Here is a 25,240-nt window from a genome sequence, read left to right as displayed (position 1 = left end):
AATGTGATATGAGGCACAAACTTTAATACTTTTAATAACTGTAAGCAACAGCAATTTCTATACACTTCTATGGAAAAACAATGAAGCCTTTTGCCACAAACTGTTAAAAAAATTTGGGATTTCCTCTGTCACATGGGAAGATTTTGATCTCATAAATAATTATAGACAGGCATGATGCCTTTTAGCAGGACTTCTTTCAGTATTGCTTGAAAGATCAAGAATTCCTGTGAGTACCTAGATTTGTGCTTGTGCTGTGCTGCCCATCTCCAGTTCAGTTAAAAAGCATTTCCCTGAGAGCAGCAGGCTTTACTGAGAGCAGCCTCAGTAAAGCAAGATGACTGGCATGTGTAGAAAAAAAGGGCTTGCTTCAAAGTGACTACACATGGAATGAGCAGTTGGGGAAAAAAGAGGTTCCCGTGTTTGTGAGAGTGGAATTCTGCTTCTCCTGCCCATCCCTCCCAGCTGCCATCAGCACCCTGAGTGTTGTCCTGCAGCTCGGCTGTCCCAGCACCGCTCCGGTGCACAAGTGGTCCAGGAGCCAGGAAATGCACAGCCAGCCTAGGACAGATGCCCTGTCCTCTCCTGAAGAGTTTTACTCTTGCAGGCTTTGTATTCAGGATAAGGCAACCTCTCCCTGAGCCTTCTGCATGTATTTCATTACTGTCTAGGAGTGGCTGGCTGATGCCACTCTTCAGCAGGCAAGCTCTTGTGAGGAGCCCTGCCGCACCCATAGCAGCATCCAATGACTGATGCTGAGCAGGAAGGAGTCAGGGACCAAATTGCCAGCTCTGAAGCCTGGGAGACAATGGAATAAAGAAAGAAGGGGGAAGATCAGAGGTATGGTAACAGAAGACTTGTCATCCAGGATTTTAGGGGTTTCCATTACTATATGTAACACGTAAGACTAAACAAGCATAAAGACACACATAATACATAAACAGTGAGAGCTGGGCTGAAAGCTGAATGCTAAAGGTAGGATTTGTAGAAGGACCTATAATACTGATATTATTCCAAATTTGTATATATTTCCCTCAGACAAAAGTAGGCGGATTACTTAATAACCATCATCTCCAGGCCTTGTGAAAAGATTATATACAGCAACATCGCTCCTTTTAAAATTATTTTGATTTATCTTTATCTAACAGAAATGGCCAAGTATCTCTTTAGCATGATGCCATTTGGCTCAATGACATTGCAGAGCTATGAATTCAGTATGAGAAGAACAATTCTTTCCGTGCACTGAAGAACATAAAAGTTCGGGTGCCTAGCTGCAAAGCAAATACCTCCTGCTCAAGCCACTTATGTTTTTCTACTTGAGAGAAATTAAAATCTCATCTTATTTCCTTGCATGCTCTTGTCATCCGCTCAGATTTTTATTCAAATAAATCTCTGGTTCTTTTCAAAGAATGTCTTCTGTATGAGTTGCATTAGCTTTAAGGACTGACCAAGAACAACATGGTCCAGGCTGACACTCTCCCATCAGAGAAGGAACTGTATGAATCTTATCCTACAATTCTGCAGCTCAGTTAATTAAGCACTTGATGTCCCAAGAAGCTGCTGCCTCCCAAAGCCAAGGAGAGGAAGCTGCCAGACCCCGTTTCCATCTTTGGCCACCAGACCCAGTGACGTTCAGAGACTTTCCACCCATCACACCATGTTACACAACTCTTCCCCTCTTCCCAGGCCAGAGTGTTGATGAAATTAAGTAGCATGAAAAATTAACCCCACTGTTGTTGTAATGCAGCTGGGTAATGTGTGGCCTCATTTGCTGCTGCTTTGGTAGTGTTTGATGCTTTGGCAGTGTGGCACTGTGAATGGGCAGAGGGGAACCCAGTAGAACAAACGCAGGGAACAGCGCCAAAACCCTACCTACTCTCCAGGTATCCTTGGGCACCTTAGGCCCAATGCAGACTATGATTTCTGATTTCTCTTTCCCTGCCTTGTTACTTCCTGTCATCCTTTGCCATCCACCCCTTCTGCTTTTTTCCCTTCAATTTCTTCCCTGCTGCAACCTTTCTGTTGTTTTCCTACCATTGCATTCCTGGTTTTGTCGGGATTCATCACCTGCAGCCTCATTTCTTATTGTTTTTCACCTGTGTGAGCCCTCCCATTTTCTATTTCTTTTTTACAAAGCATGTCTCCATGTCTCCTGAAAAACAGAAAAGAAATAGAGAGATGTATGTAACAAGGGATACAAAAAATACACCCACAGTAGCTCAGATGTCTGGATTAGTGCATATCATCATTTGCCTCCTTTCTCCCTTGATTTTTCCATCATGTCATCTCTGTTTAATGGTAAAGACTAACTTTTAACTCTTTTGTCAGGTGCTTGGTATTGCCCCAATCTTCCTTTAGGGCACACAGTTTTTCATTACTTCTAAGAATCACACAAGAAAAAGAAAATAAAAAGAGAGAGAGAGAGAGAGATTAATATGGAGAAAAGTTTTACTTAGCTACAAAATGTTTTCCTTTTATAACTTTAGCCATGATTGACAGATAGGTTTATTTAATCAAATTGCCTTTTCTGACAGTGTATTATTTAATGAGGGAGTTCTCTTTTTTTGATTGCATAGGAAGTGTGGAAGCATCTGAGAATTTCTGATGTGCTATTTACTTATCCATTATGTTGGGAATCAGTGTAATTTCAATGTCAGCAGTGGAATTAATAACCATAACTGTTATCTGTCACAGAATGATCTATTTGGGGATTTTCTCAGCAAACCAGGATATATCCCCCTCCTTACACCACAGAAGTAAGTTTTAAAAAATAAGTCAAATTTGAATATGTTTTGGTTTTGATTATCCCTTCCAGGCTAATGGTAAAGGCACATATTTTTGGGCTTTAATTCAGCATGGAGTCACTGATATTAAATCCTTTAGCAACATAAATTATCCCTACTCTTTTTTCCCACTATTTATTTCACTCTGTTTCTCAAAAACATCTGTCAAGGATGGCTCCCCATTGAAGTGCACCCTCTCTTCACAAAAACAAAAACAAAAAAACCAACAAAACCTCCAACAAAACAACAACAACAAAAAAAACCAAAACCAACCAAAACCCCACCAACAAAAGAAAACAAACCAAAAAATCCCTGACACTCTAGTTTCCAGAGATAAGAAAAAAAATCCCTTTTTGGCAGTAGTGTGAATTTGTGCTGACTTTGTTCTGGTTTTGGTGTTGTACTTCACCATGTGAAAGTAGGGGAGTGCCTGAGCAGAGAAATGGAATTCCATGAGAGAGGCAGACAGGGCCCAAATCTGGTTCTTCTCTCTTGAGGTTTTGTGCAGCCTCACATAAGTAAATAACAGATAAATGAATAAAACCTTTCAACTGATACATTTGATAAGCACCAAGACTTTTTATATGACTCCAAAGTAAGGGCAGTAACTATTAAATTAATTGCTTTTTAAATAAAACACATAAGAGAAATTTTTAAATCCTTCATTGTTCCTAAAAGTGTTTTAGTGCCTCATTAATTCTTGATTAGCCTGGTTGTTAAGAGGCCATTATTATGTGGTAATAAGGTGTAGGAAATTACCTCTAGGACTATAGTCAAGTCACACAGACCTGCTATAGTTAGCACCTCATCAGGTGCTCACACCAAGTGCCAGTGGTGTAAATCAGGGCTGCCCTGCCTGGTGGTGGGGCTCAGGGTGCTGCTCCTGTGTGATGAGATGTTAGCTGAGATGAGGTGAGTCCTCTGGACTGAGAAGTCCTGACAAAATATGATCCTCTCAGCAGCCTCCTGTCCTTCAAGGGCTTGCCAGTCTTGCCTTTGGCAGAACAGGAAAACTGCTATAAAACAGTGGAATAAAATTATTTTGCAATTACACTCATTTAAGTAATTTAAAATATGCCTGAAGCTAGTGCAGATGAAAGTTCACTCTTTGCTGTATGATTTGTTAGGTAGAGTCAGAGGAGATTTGGTGCCAGTCCAAGAGAATATCCCCAAACTAATGACCTCTTCAGGTCATTAATATTTCTTTTGAACACACAACCCTTCTCAAAGCCTGCTACAAACATTGGTAAAGCTAATCATTATTACTCTTTTACAAATAGGAAAATGAGCCTTGGGGGCTATTTTATTGGGATTTGATGCAACATTAATCAGCATTCTATGGAAAATATGTCTATGTCCTAGCTTGCATCTATTTATTTTTCAATGTGCATTATTTTATTTTTTTTCCCTAAATCTCTTTGAGGTTGGTGAGCTAATGCTCACCGTACATTATACAGCTCCCATTCATTACCTGTCCAGGGGGGCAATGTGATGCAGCAGCATCACCATCTTTGAAGAGCACTGAAGGTGCTCCAGCCAAAACCACAAAGCTCAGTGTCCTCAGAGGAGGGAGAGCAGGGCTGGTGTGGCCATATTGCCCAGGAGTGATGCCCTGCAGGGTGTGCCAGTGCCTGCTCCCTGACCTCCTCCTACAGTGGATATCAAAAGGGCACTCACACCTCAGGAGTGGCGTCAGAGCAAAGATGCAAAAGGTTCATGTTGTGCCTGAAGTCCCAAAATGGGGCTGTGACCTGGGTTTCAGTCCCAAATATCCTTGTTTGTTGTTAAATAGCTAGACACAGTTCTGTGTGCTTTTGCCCAGGTCTTCAACATTTTTAAGCCCCTGGTGTGGTTTCTTGGGGTATGTGTGACAGTGTCCCTCGCCCCAGCCCTGAGTGCCATCCCAGAACTCCTCAGGGACTGACCTTGAGCCACAAGCAGCTGGGGAAGAGCCCCTCCCATGTCTCCATTTCACCCTTTGCAGGCTCAGAGCTGGGGCTGTGGGACAAAGTCTCCATACTTGGTGTTTCAGCTGCATCAGAAGAAGCCCCAAGACCTGTGCATGGGAAGGTGCTGCAGGCTATGGGCACCACTCCCCCTCATTCCCAGAGCATCTCAGAGGGCATGGCCATCCTTCCAAGCTCATTTTCAGCCTGTCCTTCTCACTGTGACGAAGGACACCCTGAGTTTGGCACTGTGTTTGGCTGATTTTGGGTGTGCTTGCCTGCCTGCCGGGTCACTGCCATGGCAGCGCTGAGACAGAGCCAGGCCCCACAGAAAGCCATGCTGATGCCTTGTGGAGGTTGACCCAGACCAGAGGCTAGACAGAGTTAAACACTAAAGTAGGTATTTATTAGAAAGCATCAATGGATACACCTTGGGCAGCGCAAGAACCCAGCCAGGGCTACATCCAAGATGAACCCAAAATGGTCACAAAATGGGCGACTGTCATGGGGTCCCACGCTTTTATAAGTTCTGTTCCATTTGCATATTGGAGTTAATTGTCCAGTTATAGCTTTCACTTATGAAGTCCCATCCTTCTTGTTTTCCTCTCTTCAGTCCACTGTTGTTTGTGCTCTTGGGCCTGAGATTTGGATCATTTGTTCTTGTTCCCCAGCTAGAGAAGGAATTCTTTTGTCTACCTGCTCTATGAAGAGAGTTTACTATCCCCTAATATGAAGTTCAGAAGTACACACTAAAGCAGTACAGAATCTGAAAAATATGAAAGCTAAAACCTGAGGCACCACCAGCAGCAGAGCCGTCCCCATCAGACAGGCAGTCAGAGACCATCACCCCAACTGCAGTGACATCCCACACACAGCCCCAGTGGTCCCAGGCAGGGCTGCAGGAGGCATCTATCTGCTGCTCCTTTCTGCTGAAATGTATTTTTAATATCACATGATAATAATTAGCAGGCCAATTGTCATAGCTATTACAAGGGTGGGGGGAAAACTCCACCAAAAAACAAGTATTTAAAGGCCACTTCTGAGTGCATTTCAGATCTCACAAAAACTACTGGAAGAAACAACTACAGCCCAAACCAAAGACTTTTAGGAGTTAATAATAGCATGAGTGTAGCAGTAAAGAACGTCAAGAGTTAACAGTCCCAGTGTGATAAAATATTTAATCCTAATCTAAACAAGCAATATAACAAATCCTTGTAAGGAATGAATGATCTCTCACATGTAGCTTAAAATAATCAAATTTTGATTTAAAATACCAAAATAGGTCAAATGTTATGGGTTTTTCTGGAAGAAATTGAAATCGTCCAGTCCAATTTTATTTTTTATTTGCAACACTCTGCAGATGAATAAATGCATTCTTTACACAAAACCCTCTTGCTCTGTCTCAGGTAGGAATGTCTGTTTGCCAGAGAATTAGGGACTGTGGAGTGTTGACATATTCTGTTCCAGTAGCTCTGCTGTGCTCTGATAGAAGAGAGATTGTTATGTGGAGGAAGATACAGTTTCAGCACCTCTTCACCTCCCCACCTTGGCTTTGGCTTTCTTTCACTTAAAATCTCCTCCTAGTGCAGGCTCAAAGATGAAGTAGAGAGTGAACAGTGTGAGATGTTGGGTCACAGGCACATCTGAGGCAGTGCCCATCCCAGCAGGACCTGGAGTTTCTGTTCTGGCTGAACAGTGACTTTGTTTAAAAGCAGTGAATCTCTTTGCCTCTATTTCCTCTTTCTGACTGCATGAGAATTATTATGGGTTTGCACTTTTGATTTCTTAGGGTGTTGGGAAATGTACCTATGCAGACATCTCTCACTAGAAAACAGTGCAATAGGATGAAGCCCAGTAGCAAATTGGTCTTGATAGGATGGATCCTGTTTCATACTAGTTAATGGTCCTGGTAATGAGGAGAGCAAGTTTGTTCAGCTAGATGGAAGAGTGAGAGAAAGTATCAATAAGAAAATTCTGACAGAATTCCTTTTTTTACTCTCTATTCTTCTTTGGAACTCCTTTCAATTGCAAATAAACTTGAAGCTTTTGAGACATTTATAAAAAGATGTAATGAGGGCTGGTTGCTGCATTTTTGGAACAGGAAAAACCTTTCTGTAGTACACTGAAAAATACACAATGATTTCTTTAGACTAATAAACACTCTGCTGGAGATAATCTAAGGGTTTGTAGAACTTCTGGAAAGTCATTTACATATTTCAAAGCTCTTTATTGTCAGTCTCCTACATTTTGCCTATTTTATTTCTTATTTTTATCTGGCATCTCTGCTGTCATCAGCACTAAAAATATTTAAGTGCCTGGTACAATACATACATCTGAAGTTTTTTCTCTTATCAGTAAAAATCATTTCCCTTGAAGGTAATATAGTGAGCTAAATTAATTGCTGATGAAACTGGTTTTACTAGAGTGACACTGATGATAAAAGTAACCCAATACATTTAGTTCAGGAGATCTACTTTTGACCATTCACAATGTTACTACTAAATTGAATTCTTCAAAAGTCAAGTGTCATTCCTTGTATATATGACTTTTTGAATATATATTGCACAATATAGACACCATATTTGCAGTTGTACTAAATTCATGTATGATTATCTGTAGGGTTTATTCTTATTTAAATATCAAACAGATAATTATCTACAGCTCTGACAATATTAAGTTCTGCATATTTTATTTCCACATCCAAAAATACTTCTGAAATAATAGTGATTGTTTTGATTGGACTGAAGCTGACATCAAGTAATAGCAAGTTAAGTAATACTTAAAGCCATTTTTTCTAAGGTGGAGACCATAGGTAGATCCTGTTGGGCCTACATAGAATTCTTTTCCTGGGAACTCAGTGTCAGATAACCATAAATGTGAAACATATAAACCAAACAACCAGCTATGTAACAGAGTAGATTTAAGCAAGGATTCTTTATTCCTATCTGATTCTATAAAATAAACAAACAAAACTTAAAAGTCAGCAACACAAATCCTTCCATTTCAGTCACATAGCAATCTGAGAATCCAAATCCTGTGTGCTTGGTTCATTGCAACACTTGCTCACAACCCTGCTGGGGATGTTTGCATCTATTAATGTCAGTCTGACAACTGATGACATAAAAAAATATTTCCCTGAAAGTTTCAATTAACTGCCAATGAGAGGGGAAAAAATGAAAGAAGCCAGTAAGTATTGTGGACCCATATGAAACTCAAAACAAATCTATGTTTAGAACTTTGCAAACGGAATTAAATTAGCTTCTGAATCAGTGGAAGTAATTGATATTTTGTTTAATACAATAAAAATTATCTGGGGTAACTGAAAATAAAAATAGTTTTGTTAATTTTCTCAGCAAAATGTAAAAGAACTACATCCAGAGCTGATAATTTCACTTAGGTTACCTTACTCCTGACAGTGCTTGGGCAGCTTTGTTATAGTACTAGATACAAGCATATTTCAAAGTAATGTTTTTGAAAGCAGGAAAAAAAAGCACAGCATTAATGTTGCAATTTATAATTTTATGTAGAATTTAAACTTCTTTAGTTATTTAGGGAAAAGCATTGCTCAAATCTAGCAATTGCCAAGCATTTTGGCTGGTCTTCACACTGTTCCTCATGGTTAAACTGTGTTAGAAAATTGCCCTCAGATGTAAATCCCTCACAAAAGATTCTAGTCAGTCTTGTCCATGCTTGAGCCGTTGTGAAAAATTATTGTTGACATTTTTCTTGAGATGATTCAACATTTCCAAAGCTTTAGGATGGCAGAAAGCATTATCAGGCATCATTTAGACTTCCAAATGAATATTTTTTATGTGATGGTTGTGGTGGTTTGCTGCTGGGTGGTAGAAGTTGGCAATTAGAATACAATTGTGCCTAATTCATTTTTATACAGTATTCCTATTAGTTAAAATAGGCTACTTCTTTTAAATTCTTTACAATTTCTTTGCAATTTCTTTACAATCCTGACATAGGATTTTTGATTGATTTTTTCTCAGAAACTGCCAACATGATACTGCCAGCATGCCAAGCTGGTGTCCAGAAGAAAATTTAAGAGCAGTGATAAAAGGAAAGGATAAAATAGAAGCACTTCTTGCAAACAAGGGTTTGTAATAGATATTCTGACATGATATGAATGATGAGGGATGGAAAATTCATAAGGTTGTGTGGAAGTGTAACACACACTCTGAGCATAGAAGACTGACCTATAACTCATAAGATAGTGTGTTTCAAGTGAGTTATGAGAGTTGTTCCCTGGTGTATATTTAAAAAGAGACATTAGAAAGGAGATATAGTGTGGTTTACTGTTTGAGAGCTAAATTCATAATTTTTTCCAAAGGGTATTTTTTAGAAAAAGGACTTTTTGGACTTTTTTTTTTTTTTTTTTTTTTTTTTAATACATACATATTGGAGTGCAGGTGGTGTATTTCTGCACAGCATGTGCATCTGAATGCTGGGAATAAAACTCTTCTCATCCACGGAGCAGCCCTCAGCTGACTATTTTTGCTGTTGCTATGACCAAAGGAGATTATTTCTAAGAAAGAGGAATAGCCAATTATGCATCCTAGAAGGGGTTATCTCAAAGTGAAACAAGCAGGCTAGAAGCACTTGGTGACATCAGACCCCAGGGCAGCTGGGGGAAAACCCCTCCTCAGTGGAGCTGCACAGCACAGTTTGAATTGATGGGACCCTACATGAGCACCCATCCCTTCACTGCTGCTCCGTGGGAAGCAAAGGAATTCTCTGACCACTGCAGCTTGCACATGTGTTGTGTTCCCCCAGCAGCAAAGTTCATGGCCATGTTCAAGGTGCCAGTGCCAGCCTCCACCTTCCCTGTCTGTGCAGGACTTGTGCCCCAAGTCCTGGAGCTCCCTTAGCAGCTCCTTCCCTCTCTCCCTTCCTCCTTCAGCCCATCCTCAAGCAAACCTGAGAATTCCTGTATTTTGGTGGGACTGCTATCAGTTCAGAGATGTCTGCCCTGTTGGGATTATCTTTTCTCCAACATATCACTATCACTATCACATAGCACTATCACTAATGCACCATCTCCTAATAAATTAAGCTTGGTAAGCTAAGTAACTCTGTTGGAAACACCCTGGCCATGGATGCAGCTTCAGGAGCAGGCTGCAGGACTCCTGAGGAGCAGCAATCCATTTGCTCCATGGGCAGAATCTGCCTGGTGTTGGGCAGAGGGCTTTGCTTTCCTTTTACAGTCTGCCTTGGAAGGAAAAAAATAATGCATTTTTCCCTGTGCCTATCTTGGCTGAAAATGAAAGGCTCTGAGAAATCTGCTCATGGGAGAGGTTTAAGCCCATTCCCACAGAAATCTCAGGGCTGGAAATTTTGACAAAAGTCACAATGGTCCCTGAATGTTTAATGCACAGAACTCCCTATGGCTCACTCCTCAGCATCGAGTGATAGCACATCACCTTGGCCATGTGTGAGCTTTCAGGTCTTTCTGCCTTTTGTTTCTTTCTTTTTTCCCCCCTTCTTGCCACACAGTGAAATTAGTTATTAGAATTAGTTATTTGACAATTTACTCTGACATTGTATTATTCCAACAATAGTGAATGTAGTGGTGTGTAATTAGGAGCCAGAATATAACAGTGGTATGAAGATGATTTTCACAGTGAGATTTCTTTAAATTAAAATTTCATTACTTGAAAAGTGTCATGCTTTTGCCCTTTCCAGAGTGTGAACAGTGTCTATGAATGAAAGGGATGACCCTCAGGGATGGATAGCATGAGTTTCAGTCTCTTGCACTCCAGTTGGAGATTCTCCCAAGGCACTGCTCTTCCATAATATGTGAACCTATAAGGGCACAATATATTTTAAAGTCTCTGTAAAGTGTTGATTTTACAGTGAAACTCCTTCCACTTTTGAGGAGGTGGGGTTGTTTAGGGAGCTGTCTGTGTAGCATCTGGAGTTGTGAAAAGTCTGTAGCACTACAGACCTGTCAATTTTCTATAGATTATCCTCACAGCCCATATCTTTAAATAAAACGGTATGCTTCCTTTCACAGTAGCCAACTGGATTCTTGTCTGTTTATTTTCTTCTTTTAATCATTTTTTTCTCCATCTAGTCAAATAAACTGCTAAATTCAGTGTGTATGCTATGGAACTTCATCCAAAACTCTACTGTCTCCTTCCTGACAGGGCTGACAGAGAGTATAATCACTTGTATTGTCCAGAGTACTGTTTACATAAAGGAGCAATAAATACCTGTTGAAATTTTTACTGGAGGCCTCCCAGATGGATGGTTCATTTATTATTACAGACAGGGTTTCATTTACTTAGTTATTAAAAAAAGCAGGCCGCTACAGCCCATTTATAACTATATTAAAACTAAATGAAGCTATAAGTATTGCAGACGGGACTGAGTAAAATACATTTAGTGACTTTCCAGGAAATGGCTAGGCAAAGTATTTGAAAGGAAATGCTGAAAACTTCAGGGGTCCTGATGTGTCTTTCACAGATGTGCTTCTACTGGCTGGAGCTGCAGACAGAATGGAGGAGGTATAGTTCCCATATGTTCCTGTGCCATTCATATATTCTGCAATAGCCTCTCTGTATCAGCCAGTCAGCCATGAGCCTTTGGGAATTGTTCCTTTCCTCCTCTAGCCTTTCTTGACATGGAAAACCCCAGCTCAGGATATCCAACAAACTTCTTCTTTATCCCAGAGACAAAATACCAACTGAATATCAACTCCAGTTACAAGAGGGGATGAAGGCACTCCATCAGCATCAATCTGTGAAGGAAAGGGAGGTTAATCAGGTGGATTGCAGAGGTCTTAGTTTGGAAGGTATCACCAGAGGTCTACACCGACAGCTTTGAAAGTGGAGTAAAGATTGTAGATGGTCTTTGTGGCACTTTTCTAGCACTGATGACTTTTCACCAGATATTCTCACCCCTCCTTTGAATAAAGATAAATTGGTCAGTGGATGGGAAGCATACGGTTGCCTGTGAACCAGACCATGATTTTATTATGTCCAAGCTAGAAAAATAAAGGGCAGTCCCAATAAGGAAAGGTGGGTGTCCCAAAGCATAAGAAATTGTTGACCATAAATAGATGGGATAGAAAAGCCTAGAAACAAGGCAGCTTGAAAATTTTAAAGCAGAGTTTGTTAGGTTAGCAAAAGGCTGCATTTCCACAATCAAGGCAAAAACCAACAAAAAGCTAGTTCAGCATCAGTGGTGAGGTAAAAGTAGTAATTAGAAAGAAAAAGCAATTTGTGCAATAGGCATGAAATTTTAAATATATGTAATTGATTACATATACATGCAATATAACAGTCTAAAAAGAAAATGTAAAATACTGAATATGGATAAAAGGAATGGATGATACTAGACAAAAACTCAAGGACAATGAGAATATGATGTTTCTTAAGGTACATGAAGAACAACAATAATAAAGAAATTCTAGCAATAGCCCCTCATTAGCTGGAAGTATTAAAGCTATAATAATGTTAGCATCAATAAATATTTTTTTTATGAGAAAAAGCAGGTTTTCCTATTAGACAGACAGGAAGCTGAACAGTGTCTAGAGACAATAAGTTATTTACAATCATCTACCCTAGAGAGAAGTATCTGTATGCCTCAGATCCTCCATGTCACCATACAGACACTGGCTGGAACACCACTGGCCAGCAAAATCTGAGGGTCATTCATGAAGTACCTTGAAATGTGGGGCAAACCTCACCCTCATGAGGACTCCAGCATAAGGACAGATGCTTGTACTGCTGGGGATTTGCAGTAAGAGATCATTTGTAAGGAAATAATCACTGAGTACAAAATCAGATGCTGCACATTCAGCTCGGAGACTTGGCAGTGGCAGCTCTGTCTCAGACACATTAAATTCCCCAAGATTTCTGCCACAATGGCTGACACATAGGCAGTGCTGCAGTTCATGCACTCTTACTTCATTTCACATTTGAAATGAATATTTTTTAGGTGGCAGCATCAGCAATGGCTCAGAAATCAGAGGGAGAGCATTAGTAAATAACTGCTAATCACACCTAGAGAAGCTTTGGGGAGTGCAGGGGCAGGGAGGCAAGAAACAGATCAGAAAATTGCAAGCAGCACATTCAAAACTCTTATTCCTCAAATGTGCTTCCTCCTGTCACACAGAGCATGATTAGCCATGAAACTTTGGCAAGCCCTCAGACTGATTGGACTACTTAGGTGTGAGCTGCTGATATGTTGCTCATCACTCTTCCCTTTTTCAGAGTATTTGTGCATTTTTGGTGCCTTTCTTGCTCGGGGAGCAGCCTCACAGGGGTTTGTTTCCTTGCTTTCCTCAATCTCTCTCATTTTTCAGGAGGTACTCTGGGTCCTTCTGCCCAAACATTCTCAAGAAGTGCTGTGGTCTGCGGGGCACTTTCTCACCACCCTGCCAAGGACTTAAAAATTCAGGGAATGATTCAATTGCATTTGTTGTCCCTTTTTTTATAGGGGAAAAACATCACCAGGGCAAACACAGTCGCTCACAGGGGCAGCTGCTGCAGAAGAAACCTTATTTCAGCTTCTGCTCCTAGGAGAGAGTGATGGCTGTATCCCTTGGAGAGGACTGCCTTGCATTTCTAATGAGACCATCAGTGTAATGGGAATTTAGCAGAATATTTAGCTGGTCTAAATGGTTTTGAAGAGCAGTGCAGACCAGCCTAGATGGATTCAAGCCAAGGACAGAAAACTTTTCCTTCACAGTGTCTATTTTTTATTGGAATTGCTAATTCTATTTCTATAGACTGAGTCCGTTTTTCAGGCATTTAAATTCTACACTCTGGAATTAAATCTCACATTGATATATAGGCTTCATTCCGGCATTAAGTACATTAATATTTCACCAGCCTGATTTTACTGGCTTTCTCCCTCTGTTTTTAATTAGATTTGATGGTATTCTATATAATCATGTTTTCCTGCATGTTTCTGTGTAGCAGAACTTGCACAAACTGTTTGTTAGGGGATTTTTACAACTTAAACATCATATATACAGAGTGAATTTTAGATGCTGCAAGCAGTGCTTGCAGAGGTCTTACAATCCTGCTGAAAGCTCTGTTACAGCACTTATAAAATATCCTCTTGATCTCATTGCTTACCTTAATCCATAGGCTTTTGACTTTATTTTGTATAAAACAAAAATAAATACTACACTTTTCAGATAATATAAATGCATGAGCTTTTCCAAAGTGAAACATTTGCATCAATTATAGCACTAGAGTGAAAAATAATTTCAGCAATCAGAATCTAATTAATTAAAAATTACTGCTGTATAAAACCAGCCACTCCTATATTTAGGATTAGTAAACAAAGCTATTTGAAATACCTGTTTTGGCTGTAGGTAAGTAGTGAATATAACTGCCCATCTGTTACGTGCAAGTAACCAAGGTTATAGCAACGACATTCATTTTCCTTTTTTCCTCTCTTTTTTTTTTTCTTTTTTTTTTTTTTTTTAAGAAAGGAAACATGTTCATCTGTTTCTTATGAATTCTCTGTACTTCTTACCAGGCATAATTTTCCTAGCATTTCTCTTTTAGAAAGCAATGGAAGACAGCCAGAAACTGAAGGTACATTTGTCTTATTGGAGCTTAAGTCATATTATGTACGTGAGCACTCATAGCTGAAACAATCCCAGTAACATAAGGGCACAGTCTGGGTAGGAACATCAGATTCCCACCTGGCATTCTCTCTCATTTTTCTGGGGACAAGAGTTAAAGGTCTTATACTGTGCTGTGCCCCTGGGAAGGTTTTGTTTTGCTTGTTTTATAATGTGAAGGAATACTTTTCTTCTCCTATATCACTGCATCAGTTGTGACTTTAAACATCTGGGGTCAGTCTGAAAGTCTTCTAGCATACTGCTACTTAGAATAATATCTATTTTCTTTCTGGGTTTCTGGTAATATCAAAACTAATGCCCAGTTCTTGAATGGTCAGTATGCATTTATGAGAAAGAAAATAAAATGCCAGTAAGGTACATTGAAAATAAGATAATTTTCCAAAAGCATTCAGAATAAAACATTGTGGTAGCCTAAACTCAGAGCACTTAGTTATTTGATTTTGGTATTTCATTGCAACTCTGTGCTTCAGCTAAAATCAAAGTATTTTTCCACTACTGAAGTTCCTTTCCTACATAGTGGGAAGAAATCATAGAAGGCCATAGTGCACATGATATTCTGACTGAGATGCTGCCTAGAATTAAACTGGAACAATACACTTGATCAGATTAACACATTCAGGAGATATTTTACAGATTGCAAAGACAGCAACTTCTGAGTTTATTTAAATGACAATTTCAAAATCCTGGGCTCACAAACCATTGGCATGTTCTCTCCTAAAGCATTAGAGTTAATGATTTAATTACTATCAATATTTTTCCCTTCCCTTCTTGATTTTTTTTTCTGGTCATTATAATGACCAACATTATCATGAAGAAAGACCATATCTTGTATAGTAGCTTAGACCACCAGAGGGACATAGAGTTTTGTCCCTCATTTGTATAACCTCTCTTGAGATGCCAAAAGGGAACCTTTTTCTAATCAGCAAAAAAAAAAAAAAAAAAAAAAAAAAAAAAAACAACAAACCACAGAGGAATTTTTTTAGAGTTTTATGCCTCAGTAAGTAATTTGCAGGGGAAAGGAAAGCAACCATTATGCCAAGGAATGTGAAATTTATCAGAGGTTAAAGTGAAATACAAGGTGTGAGGCCTGCTGCTTCTTTCATGTGCACCAGCAGGTGTGAAGGATAATTCCAGGATTCAGGCATGTCTTCACTGTAGAAGAGAATAGATATCCTTCTAAGTAGGGCTATGCTGGAAGCACCTCAGAGTGGCCCCATACATCAAAAGTGACCACAGATTCTTGGCTGGCTCTTGAGGATGACCTCCTCCAGACACTGCTGCTTTGACATCTCCTTCCCCAGCAGCTCCTTCTTCTCAGAAGGAGAATCATCCAGCTCTGTCAGAAACCTTTGACGTAAGGCCTGACTCTACCCTCACACTTGAAACTTGTTGTTACTTGGATGTTAATTCCCAGAGGGGAAAGCAGATGTCTTCCTGCTGCTCCCTGCACTCTGGCTGGGCTGAGGAAAACACATGCTTGGGACTTAGCTTTCCTGCAGTGACAAACCAGGTAAAAAGGCAGACAAGCAAAACTGCAGAATTGCAAGTCTCAACTATTCCATTTGAGCAAGGTGGTTCCCTGGCAGCCTGTGATGACCTTCCATCCCAAATCCCCTGAAATTTTGATCAGGAGCAATTCCTGGCCCTGTGGCACGTTGGGATGAGCAAGAGTCCCACAGGTCTCTCTGCAGTGCAGCACAAGGCTACCCCAGCCCCAGTACCCTTCTGAACCAGTGCAGTGAGTAACCCTCAGATTAAAACAGGTCAGGGTTTCTAAAGAGCTGTAGGAGATTTGGACACACAGTCACATTGACGTTGGCAGATGTTGTACATCAGTGCCCTCCAGACCACTCTGTATTTTCTTCTTTATGTAAGTAAGCCTGCAGAGCCCCTCCTTTTCCCCTGTAACTGAATGGCCCATCATCCCAGGTTGCAACCCCTTGTTCCTGAAGAATGAAACCAGCTGGCTTGCTGAAGCATTTCCCAATATCCCAAACCCATCCTCCTCTCCTTTCATTGTGGCTCTACCTGTCACATTCTTTGTAGAGAAAGGAACAAATGCATTAATTAGAGAGCAGTGAGCACTCCTGCCTAAACCCACCCCTCACTGCCTCCACAACCTCACAGAGATTTCACTAAAATGCATAATTAGGTTCTGCAAAGTGACTTCCTGACCATATGTGCCCTTTTCAAGTGCAGAAGCCCTAAGTGGTGCTGTGTGTTTTTCAGAGCTGCTTTGAGTACCACTTCATTTCTCTGGCTTTTGTTTACAAGGTTGTATTTACTTACCTCTTTACTGGTGCCCAAATACATAAAAGCTAGGCTCATTCTAAAAAATCTGAAAGCTCATGCATGATGTCACTTACTGGCCTGAATTTTGCATGTTCTGAAAAAAGTGTAAAGGCTGTGTTTGCACATGAGCTTGTCTGTGCTTGTCTCTCCATCCTTATACTAAATTTGCCAGACTATGTAAAGAAATCCCATCTCGAACAAGGGTTGTTTTAAACATGGTCTGAAGTGCTCTGCTAACATGGTGTACCAAAGCTCATTCTGTGCTGAATTTGTGTCAAAGTGCTTTTGAGATAAATTACAGTTTAATGTAACACCTCTTGTGAGCTTAGAGTATTTTATTTCTCTTCTGTTCTCACTCTTTTCAAGTGGGGTCTTCAAGTGGTCCAGTTGTGGCATTTTTCTTTCAACCACCATTGTTTCCATGATGGAAATGAGCTGTTAAGGAGAAATATTCCTCAAAAACATTCATACTTAAAACCAATATACCTTACTTAAGACACTTAGTGCAAAATAGAATCCCTGTAACATAAACATCCCCTCCTCAGTCCAGGCCAGGTGACAGTGTCCTGCTCTGGCTGTGGCTTTGTGGATGATGGCTGAGGGCCTCATGTGAGAGTGAAAGCTGTCTGGGAGCCAGTGAAGACTTTCAGGCACAGAGGTTATACCTGCACAGCTCCTGCTTTACAAGGTAGACCTGTACTGGCAACCTGATACATCCTTGTATCAGCCAGATCCCTCTCTAGGAGGAAAAAAACCAAGCATTTTATGATGACCAGGTTATTTTTCTTATCCCCAGTGTTAGGAGCATGTTTGTATTCTGATGGTAGTTCCAAAAGGGGCTGTGAGCCCCAGGCAGGCAGTGCTTTTCTTGGAAAGCAGCACTTCTGAAATGAAAAACAGACAGGGAAAATAAAGATGGTCTAAGATGTACAAGCAAGGAGAGTTTGAAGGATCAGTGCTGCTCTTTGTTATTCCTTTTGTCTGAATGGTACTGGATTGTAGTCCTTGTCTCACACCACCACACAGCCTGAAGGCTTCTAAATATCCTAGTTGCTTCTAATGACAAGCTCACAAAGCATTTTTTATATGTTAATACAAAAATCCAGGACACTGATAAATACACAGAAGTATCTAGAATGTTTCATTATATGCTTTTGATTTTTTAGCTTCCATTTAGGAGAAGAACTAAACTGCTAAACCTAAAGTAAATGTACTTAACTACCACATCACTAGCACAAATTCATGCACTCGAGGAAGAGCAGGAAGTGACACCCTGGGAGTTCTTCTTTTCACACAAGCATACCACTTTCTGGTTAAATCACTATCAGTGCAGATTTCATCACATAAGTGCCAAATTCCAGATCTGAGCTTTCTATATTCATGCAGTGCTTTTTGAGGCATGGCCTAAACAGATCCAATTAAAAGAATGAGCAATTATAAGATTGTTTGAATCCCTGTAAGTGATGAGATGCAAGGCCAGTATGGATCTTGTGGTGTTTACAGGAAGTTTTGCCTCTCTCATGTGGTTTATTTCCTAGGAGCTGAATCCTGTGTTGTCATCATACCTGTCCTGTTTGCCCACTTCTCAACAGGGCTTGTTAGCTGGGTCAGTGCTTGCATTGATATGGCCATCAAAGGTTTACTGATTTGGGAGATGGCAGAGAGAGCTTTTTCCTGACAATGGACATACTTCGAAATAAAACACAGGCGAGTCCCACTGGGAGATTGTCAAGTCCCTCCAATTCAATGAGTGTCCTGTTTATTCGAGGTGTCTGCACTGCCAAGAGATTTTGCTGAGTTTGATACGCTGATTTTACAAAGGAGAAACGTTGGCACAAGTAGAAGGAAATGTGGGGAAAGAAGCAAGAGGAGAATCTTTAAGAGATGAACTGGCAAGAATCTGTGCTCCGACCCCCAGCCCTGTTCTCGCCCACCTCCATTCCCTGAAAGGTGCCGTGGGGAGATGGGGAAGCAGCTGTGGCAGCAGCAGCAGGCAGGGGCTGTGCGCACACGAGGAGCTGAGGAGAGCGTGCTGGGCTCTGTGCTCTTTTCAGGCACAGCACACCATGGAGCCCATGGAAGAGTCATGCTCTGCAGGCACGCTCTTGGAAGATCTAGGCACAAGTACAAGGAGGTGGTTTGAAATTGCTACATATGTCTTCTTGAAATACTTACACTCCAGGGACCACCCACGGCACAGGATGTGTTTGAATTGCTCACCAAGCTTTCTTCTGGAGCTGAGATGAAATTACACATTCTTTTTTCCAAGAGTGCAAGAAAAATTAGTAACTTTCTGAATTATTACTATTATTACTGAGGTACTTTTTAAAAATAGGTCCTATTCTCTAAGACTGTTCAAGCACTGAAGGAAATCTTTGCATGTCTTCAACTCCTTTAACTCCTGGTTACTTAATCTTAGATTGTAAAAAAAATGTATGGAGATAAAACCAGATTCCTCTTCTTTGTGAACCAGTTTAATCAAGTTGGGGAAAGGATATGGGAAGGCAGGATGAAACCCTCATTAGAAAAGATGCATTATTTTCTATATTTACATAACAGTGAAATCCTGTGGATACTCTTGTGCACTAAGAAAATATATTTTAGTTTTAATTGGTTCAGTCAATGTCAATTTTGCAACAAGCATGCAATAAAGTAAAAGTGGCCTTTGGGAAACATCACTGAACCTTATTTTGTGCTGCAGTATTGCAAGTGTAAACATCTACTTCTGTTTTGTAAGCTCAAAGCCAAATGGACAGAAATTTCCTCTCAGGGAGAGTACTGACCTGTCAGCATCAAAAATATTCTTTTTAGAATATAAAATTGTTTGTCAGTGATTGTAATAACAAGAATTTTTACAAAATCCATTATTACTCTAACAAACATTTTTTTTTAGGCAGCAATAGTAGGAAATTAATTAAAAAGTTAGCTGATAGCAACTGGATAAGTTATAATGTCACAGCTACAAAATTCCTGGGATAAAATATATTTTCTTTCTATTTACATTATTAAATATTTACAGTAGCTCTGAGAAAATATCCAATCTAAAGCATTTTGATAAGTTATAATTTATTCTGCTTGCTTTCCAGAATGCTAGAAGATGACCTCAAGTTAAGCAGTGATGAAGAGGAGAATGACCAGGTAAGAACCAGACAAGTAACGTGTCACTTGAAGCATGTTTCATGTCGAGACTGAGCTACTGCAAATATTTTGCTAATGCTTTTTCTAAACATACAGAAAGGTTATCAAAATACATGGCAGTACTGTAAGTGGAGTAACAGATGTTGCTGCTCAGAGCCAGCCTGCGTGTGCTAACTGCTGGATTGGTAGGGAACAGGCTGCAGTGCTCTTGATTTATTACCTTGATGCGACCCAGAAGGTTTTTGTATCAGCATCCTTCTGATTTGAATTTGTTTTGTTTTAAAGAGTGGCCAAGGAAGGGAGAAACAGGAATTCTGGATTAAGGGTTCAGGCCAACTTTGCAATCATGAGCTGGCCCTGGGGATTAGCTGCTGGGCTGCTTATCTCTTACCTGCCTCCGGCATCCCCCAGCCCTGGCCTCTCCTCTGAGCATTTTTGGTCCTGACTCTGCGTGGCCCATGCCTGCTAAGAAAGCTAAAGAAAACTGAGAGAAAGCCTTGGCTGTGCATTTGATTACTCTGTAACACAGTGATTACAGCAACTGTGTTTTAAACACCCTACCCTGACTGGCAGCAGATACACCATCCAGTGTTCTCCATGTGTCAGGGGAGCTGGGTTTTGTTGGCTGTAGGAGGTGTCTCCCAATTTTTCCTTAAAATATTGTTGTGTTTTGTCTAAATAATTAAGGATGTAGTAGAATAGGGCTGGAGCTTGACTTTCCCATGATCAGCTGAGTGCCTTGTTGCCAGGCAGTGCTATGCTCTGTTCTTCTCAGTATCCTGGTGTGGATGATTTGGTTGGGAGTGAGGCCGAGACCCCCTTCCCTTCCTTCTTTCCCTAAAATGCACAACCCATGCCTTCACCAGAGTATATGAGGGCTGTACTGCTCCTGGTTGCATCTCACAGATACAATGTGGTTTTCTGTCCTGGTTTTGGCCGGGATAGAGTCAATTTTCTTCCTAGTAGCTGGTACAGTGCTGTGCTTTGATTCAGTGTGAGAACAGCATTGATAAGTCCCTGATGTCTCAGTTGTTGCTGAGCTTACCTCAAGTCAAGGACTTTTCAGTGTCTCCTGCTCCACCAGTGAGCAGATGCACCAAAAGCTGGGGGAGCCTATGGACAGGAAAGCTGCCCCAAACTGGCCAAAAGGATTTCCCTTCCACAGAACATCATTTCCAGTACATGAACTGGGGGGAGTTTGCTTGGAGGCACCAATCACTGCTTGGGAATGGGCTGGGCATCAATCAGTGGACGCTGAGCAATCATAGTTTGTATCACTTGTCCTTCTTTGGAATTTATTTCTCTCTTTTTGTTGTCTCCCTTTTCATTGCAATTACTATTCTTACAATATTATTATTTTATTTATTTTATTTCAACTGTTTAACTGTTCTTATATCAACTCACAAACTTATTTTTGTCCCTGCCTCTCCTCCCCATCCCATTGGGGCAGGGGGAGTGAGCAAGAAGATGCATGGTACTGTTGCTGGCTGGGGCAAAGCCATGTGAGCTTCAAATATGATTATTTCAGTCATGGGTAACTGGAGTATCTAGATGGGTAGGCTGGATGAATATCCAGACTTCTAAAATTCAAAAACTTAGACAAATAATTCTAGGTTCATAGGATAGGCATGATTTTCTTTAACTCTTGTTATTAGATGTCTCTATTTTACAATATAGCCCACACAACAGGTAAATCAAAACCTTTTAATCTATTTTGAGCAGAGCTTCTTGGTGTTAAGATGCAGCACATAGATTCTGTTATTTACATATTTATTCAATTTCTTTTTGTTTAACATATTTCATCCTGAAACACTTCACATTTAATTACTCTTCCTGCTTGTCTAGATAGTTTAAAATACAGCTCACAGACAGCATAGGACAAAGTAAAGTGAGGGACAGAAGGGAGGTCTGAAAAGTAACAAAAGCAGACCAAGGGGCCGTGATGTTGCAGCCAGGGGCTGGGTGATAGGGGAGGCAGGAGCTGCTGGCCAGCAGAGATGTCCTTCAGGCAGGGAGACAGGATCCTGAGTAATGCATGTCAGAGTGAAACAGGCTGGGAGAGCCAGAGAGAAAAAATTCTGGTTCGCTTCATAGCAATCAGAAAAGGACATGTGAAAGTGTTTCTTGTGCATAAAGAATATAAGTAGGTTTAGGCAGAGAAGGGATTGTGGAAAAGTCCTGCTGATCTGGCAGGCATACATGGACCTCTGGTTCAGCACTATGACTTGTAATTACTAACATCTTCAGTGTGTTCATGTGCTGTGCCAGGGCTCTGCTCAGTCACCAGGGCTCCAAGATGCAGCTGATACAGGCTGGGTCTGTCACCTCGGTGCTCCAGCAAGCTCTGCAGAGCCAGGAGAGAGCTCACCACCCACATGGCAAAGAGCAGGCCTGAGATCCCATGACTCACTTCTAATCATCACAGGCCCTGGCATGACCAGCCTTTGGAAATTACTTATTTATTTGGTCCCCTTTCCTAGTCCCAATTTTTTTCCTAACTTGGCTCTACAGACAAAAATCTCCCAGAGGCACAGGCTGGCTCCTGCTGTATGAAATGCTTGGTAGAACCTTAGCTGAGACCTGCAGGTTTGCTTAATGAACAATCCTAAATAAATTTACCTGCTGAAAAAACAAAACACTGCCTTTCCATGCACCTTGCAGGAAATAAACACAAAAAAGAGTAACACAGACTCTCTCTTCCAATAACTGCTCAGATGGACCTGTGTTTAAATGTCAGCAGAACTCGTTTCCTTTTGCTTCCTAACTCAGAGGCTCTTTAATCTCATATATCCTGAGCTCAGAAACAGGAAAGAAAAAAAAATCAGAGATTAATGGATAGGAACAGTACATGAGAGATTCCCAGATATTCCTCATGTAATAAATTAACCTTTGAGCTGTCAAACTCATTCAAGAAGTCCAGTTTCTCAAAGAGCTGAAGATGAGCTGTACATAAGCTGGGAAGCTTTTAATTTTGCTGATTTCTAAATGGGGAAGTTCAGGGGAAAAACTTTGAAAACTTTGGAGGAGATTTTGCATTGAAGTCTGAAATTGCCAAGCAGCGAATGGGAAGTTTCTGAAGTGGTGCAAAGGGGGACAGGTGTTTCTGTGCTCCCAGGGCTGGTGTTTGGAGTGCTGTGACCAAACCAAGGAATGTGAGCCATGGATGAGGGAGGCCAAATGCAAGACAGAGGCATGATTAAAAGCTTTGAGACTGCAGTGGGCAAAGCATTCCCAGCCCTTCCCTCAACACCAGCAATTAAGGTATTGAGATTCACAGACCCAGGAGAAGCCAAAGAGGCTGGGTTTGAGCTCAGTACATGTGCACCCACAGTAATTATATTATCCACACATATTAGTCTCGTAATTTTAATTACATAAATGTATTTTTCCTCTTTAATGAGCATAGTTTATCCATTTAAACTGATCGTTTCAATTTTACAGGCAGTGATCATAGGATCTAATATGCAGAGAGAAAATTTCCTGTTGGCATATTTTACACCACACAGATTGAAGAAAATATACTTTTTAATCCTCAATCAATATCTGAAGAGCATGCAATTAGCAGATACCAAGGTAGTTAACATAAATCTGCAAGTTAAAGAGCCAATTCATTCTGATTTATAACACATAGAGTAATAATTTCATCATCATCTCTCCCAGAAAGCATCTGAAGCTTTGTAGCATGAAGATGTCAAAATTGTACTTAAGATTGTTCAGACTACTGAATTGTAGTGGTTATTGCCTTTTGGCTCTTTGAAGTGTGGCACAGCACATGAAACAGTCCCCATTATAATAACCTGCTCTTCTCCGTGGAGGTCACTGGATAACTTAAATCAGTCTTGGGTGAAATATTAAAAGGAGATTGTCAATTGTAATGTGAACAATTCTCCTTTTCCCCCCCTCACTTGTCCTTTTACAACAGGAACATTTTGTAATAGAAAATAATTCCTTTAAAGGGAAAAAGATCCCTGGCATCATTTGTGCAATTCGTGTCAATCAATAGCGAAGTAAATTAACTGACTGGTACGCATACATGGAATAATAATCTAACATATTTTTGCAACCCAAGTCTGCTTCCTCGTATGCATTTTTTTTGCACAGGATCAGGTTGGTTGCCACTGAAGTTTTGTGGCTGTGAAAATTTATTACCCACAGAGTCAATCTGCATTCTGGCTGCCAAGTCTGAATAAATAGAGTCATTGTGCTTGTCTGGAATATGTAACCAAAGTTCATCGAGTCAGCTTGACTTTCACATCCCACGAGATTCATAAAAGCCAACACCCTGGTATGTGCTCTTGATTCCTGCCAAAATTTTGTAAAATTGTATAAACAGAAGTTGAAGAAGCAATCAGAACACACTCCCAGGGACATGGCTCGGCACTCTAGCCCTGGCTGATCTCGAGAGGGAAGACACAAGATTTTTCTTTTCAAAGAAAAAATAGTATGACTACTCTCCTGTGGCGGCAGGTAACCGCAGGGGTTTAAGGTGCCCCCCTTGCAGAGTGCACAGGGAGGCAACAATCAATCCTCTCAAGTTCCTTCATTTTGCTCATGTGTCCTGCACTGAAGGAAGAGATCAGGCAGCATTTGCGTGCAAGTGGCCACCATCCTCAAGAGAGAACAAGGACAGACTGGTCCTCCAGGGTGTGAGCAGTGTAAGTGAAACCAGCCCCTCCGCAGGCAAGCCAAGACAAACAGAAAGCCTTGTCATTTCACAGGAGACCTCAGGGGAAGAGCAGCCTCAGAAAGTTCATAGCTTTAGCACAGTAAAATAAAAGTCTTGTCAGCCTGATCTGGCTGGCCACTGGAGCCCCATAGGGTGCTGGAAGCCCACCCAGCCTGGTGCCTTCCTGGGCATCTTGGGGTTGCCTTCCACCCATGGCAGCCCAGGGACAGTTGGGGTGGGCTGCTGGCCCTGGGGGACTTGTCCATGCTTCAGCATCACCCTGGTCATGATCAAGCCATAAAAACTGATGCTGATTTGGTTACACTTTTAGCTGTCATGGGACATCTAAAATCCCATCATGTACATGTTGAGGGTTACCAGGGCACGTTGCTGGAAATGCATCCTTCTGGTAGGACTGTCTGCAGCACAGGCATTTAGGACAAGCCAAATCTGTCACAACACTGCAACAGGACAAAAGCCCTGTGCTTTTGAGCCCTTCTATGAGCTCAATGGCAATTGGTGTGGGAACTTCTCCCTTTCACTTCTGGATATGGAGTGACAATCAACAAAAAGAAGAAAATCATCCTGAAATGAACAGTCACATATCTACCTTCTCCCCAAAGGAATGATTCTTAGTAGAGTCATTATAAACAGTACTTCTGCATATGAAATGTAATATTTCAGCTAATTTGAAGCCATCTGTAATGAATTGTGAAACAAATTGATAAAGGAGCAAAGCTTTCTTTCTGTAGACCTGTTAGGAGAGCACTTTCCAAAGTGAAAGATTAACTGAGCAGAGCCCCAAGGC

At 40.9% G+C, this 25,240-nt stretch overlaps 1 protein-coding gene across 1 annotated transcript in view; it reads left to right on the top strand.

Moving 5' to 3' along the window:
* Window positions 1-25,240, top strand: part of AFF3 (ALF transcription elongation factor 3) — a 318,235-nt gene that overhangs the window by 212,740 nt on the left and 80,255 nt on the right. Inside the window, exon 9 of the mRNA XM_066571787.1 lies at window positions 19,715-19,766. Coding sequence (XP_066427884.1) covers window positions 19,715-19,766 — 52 coding nt within the window. The remainder of the gene's footprint in view (window positions 1-19,714; window positions 19,767-25,240) is intronic.

This window comes from Molothrus aeneus, chromosome 2 (genome assembly GCF_037042795.1).
Source record: "Molothrus aeneus isolate 106 chromosome 2, BPBGC_Maene_1.0, whole genome shotgun sequence".
NCBI lineage: Eukaryota > Metazoa > Chordata > Aves > Passeriformes > Icteridae > Molothrus > Molothrus aeneus.
Note: the sequence above shows the minus strand (reverse complement) of the source record. Positions and strands in the feature narration are given on the sequence as shown.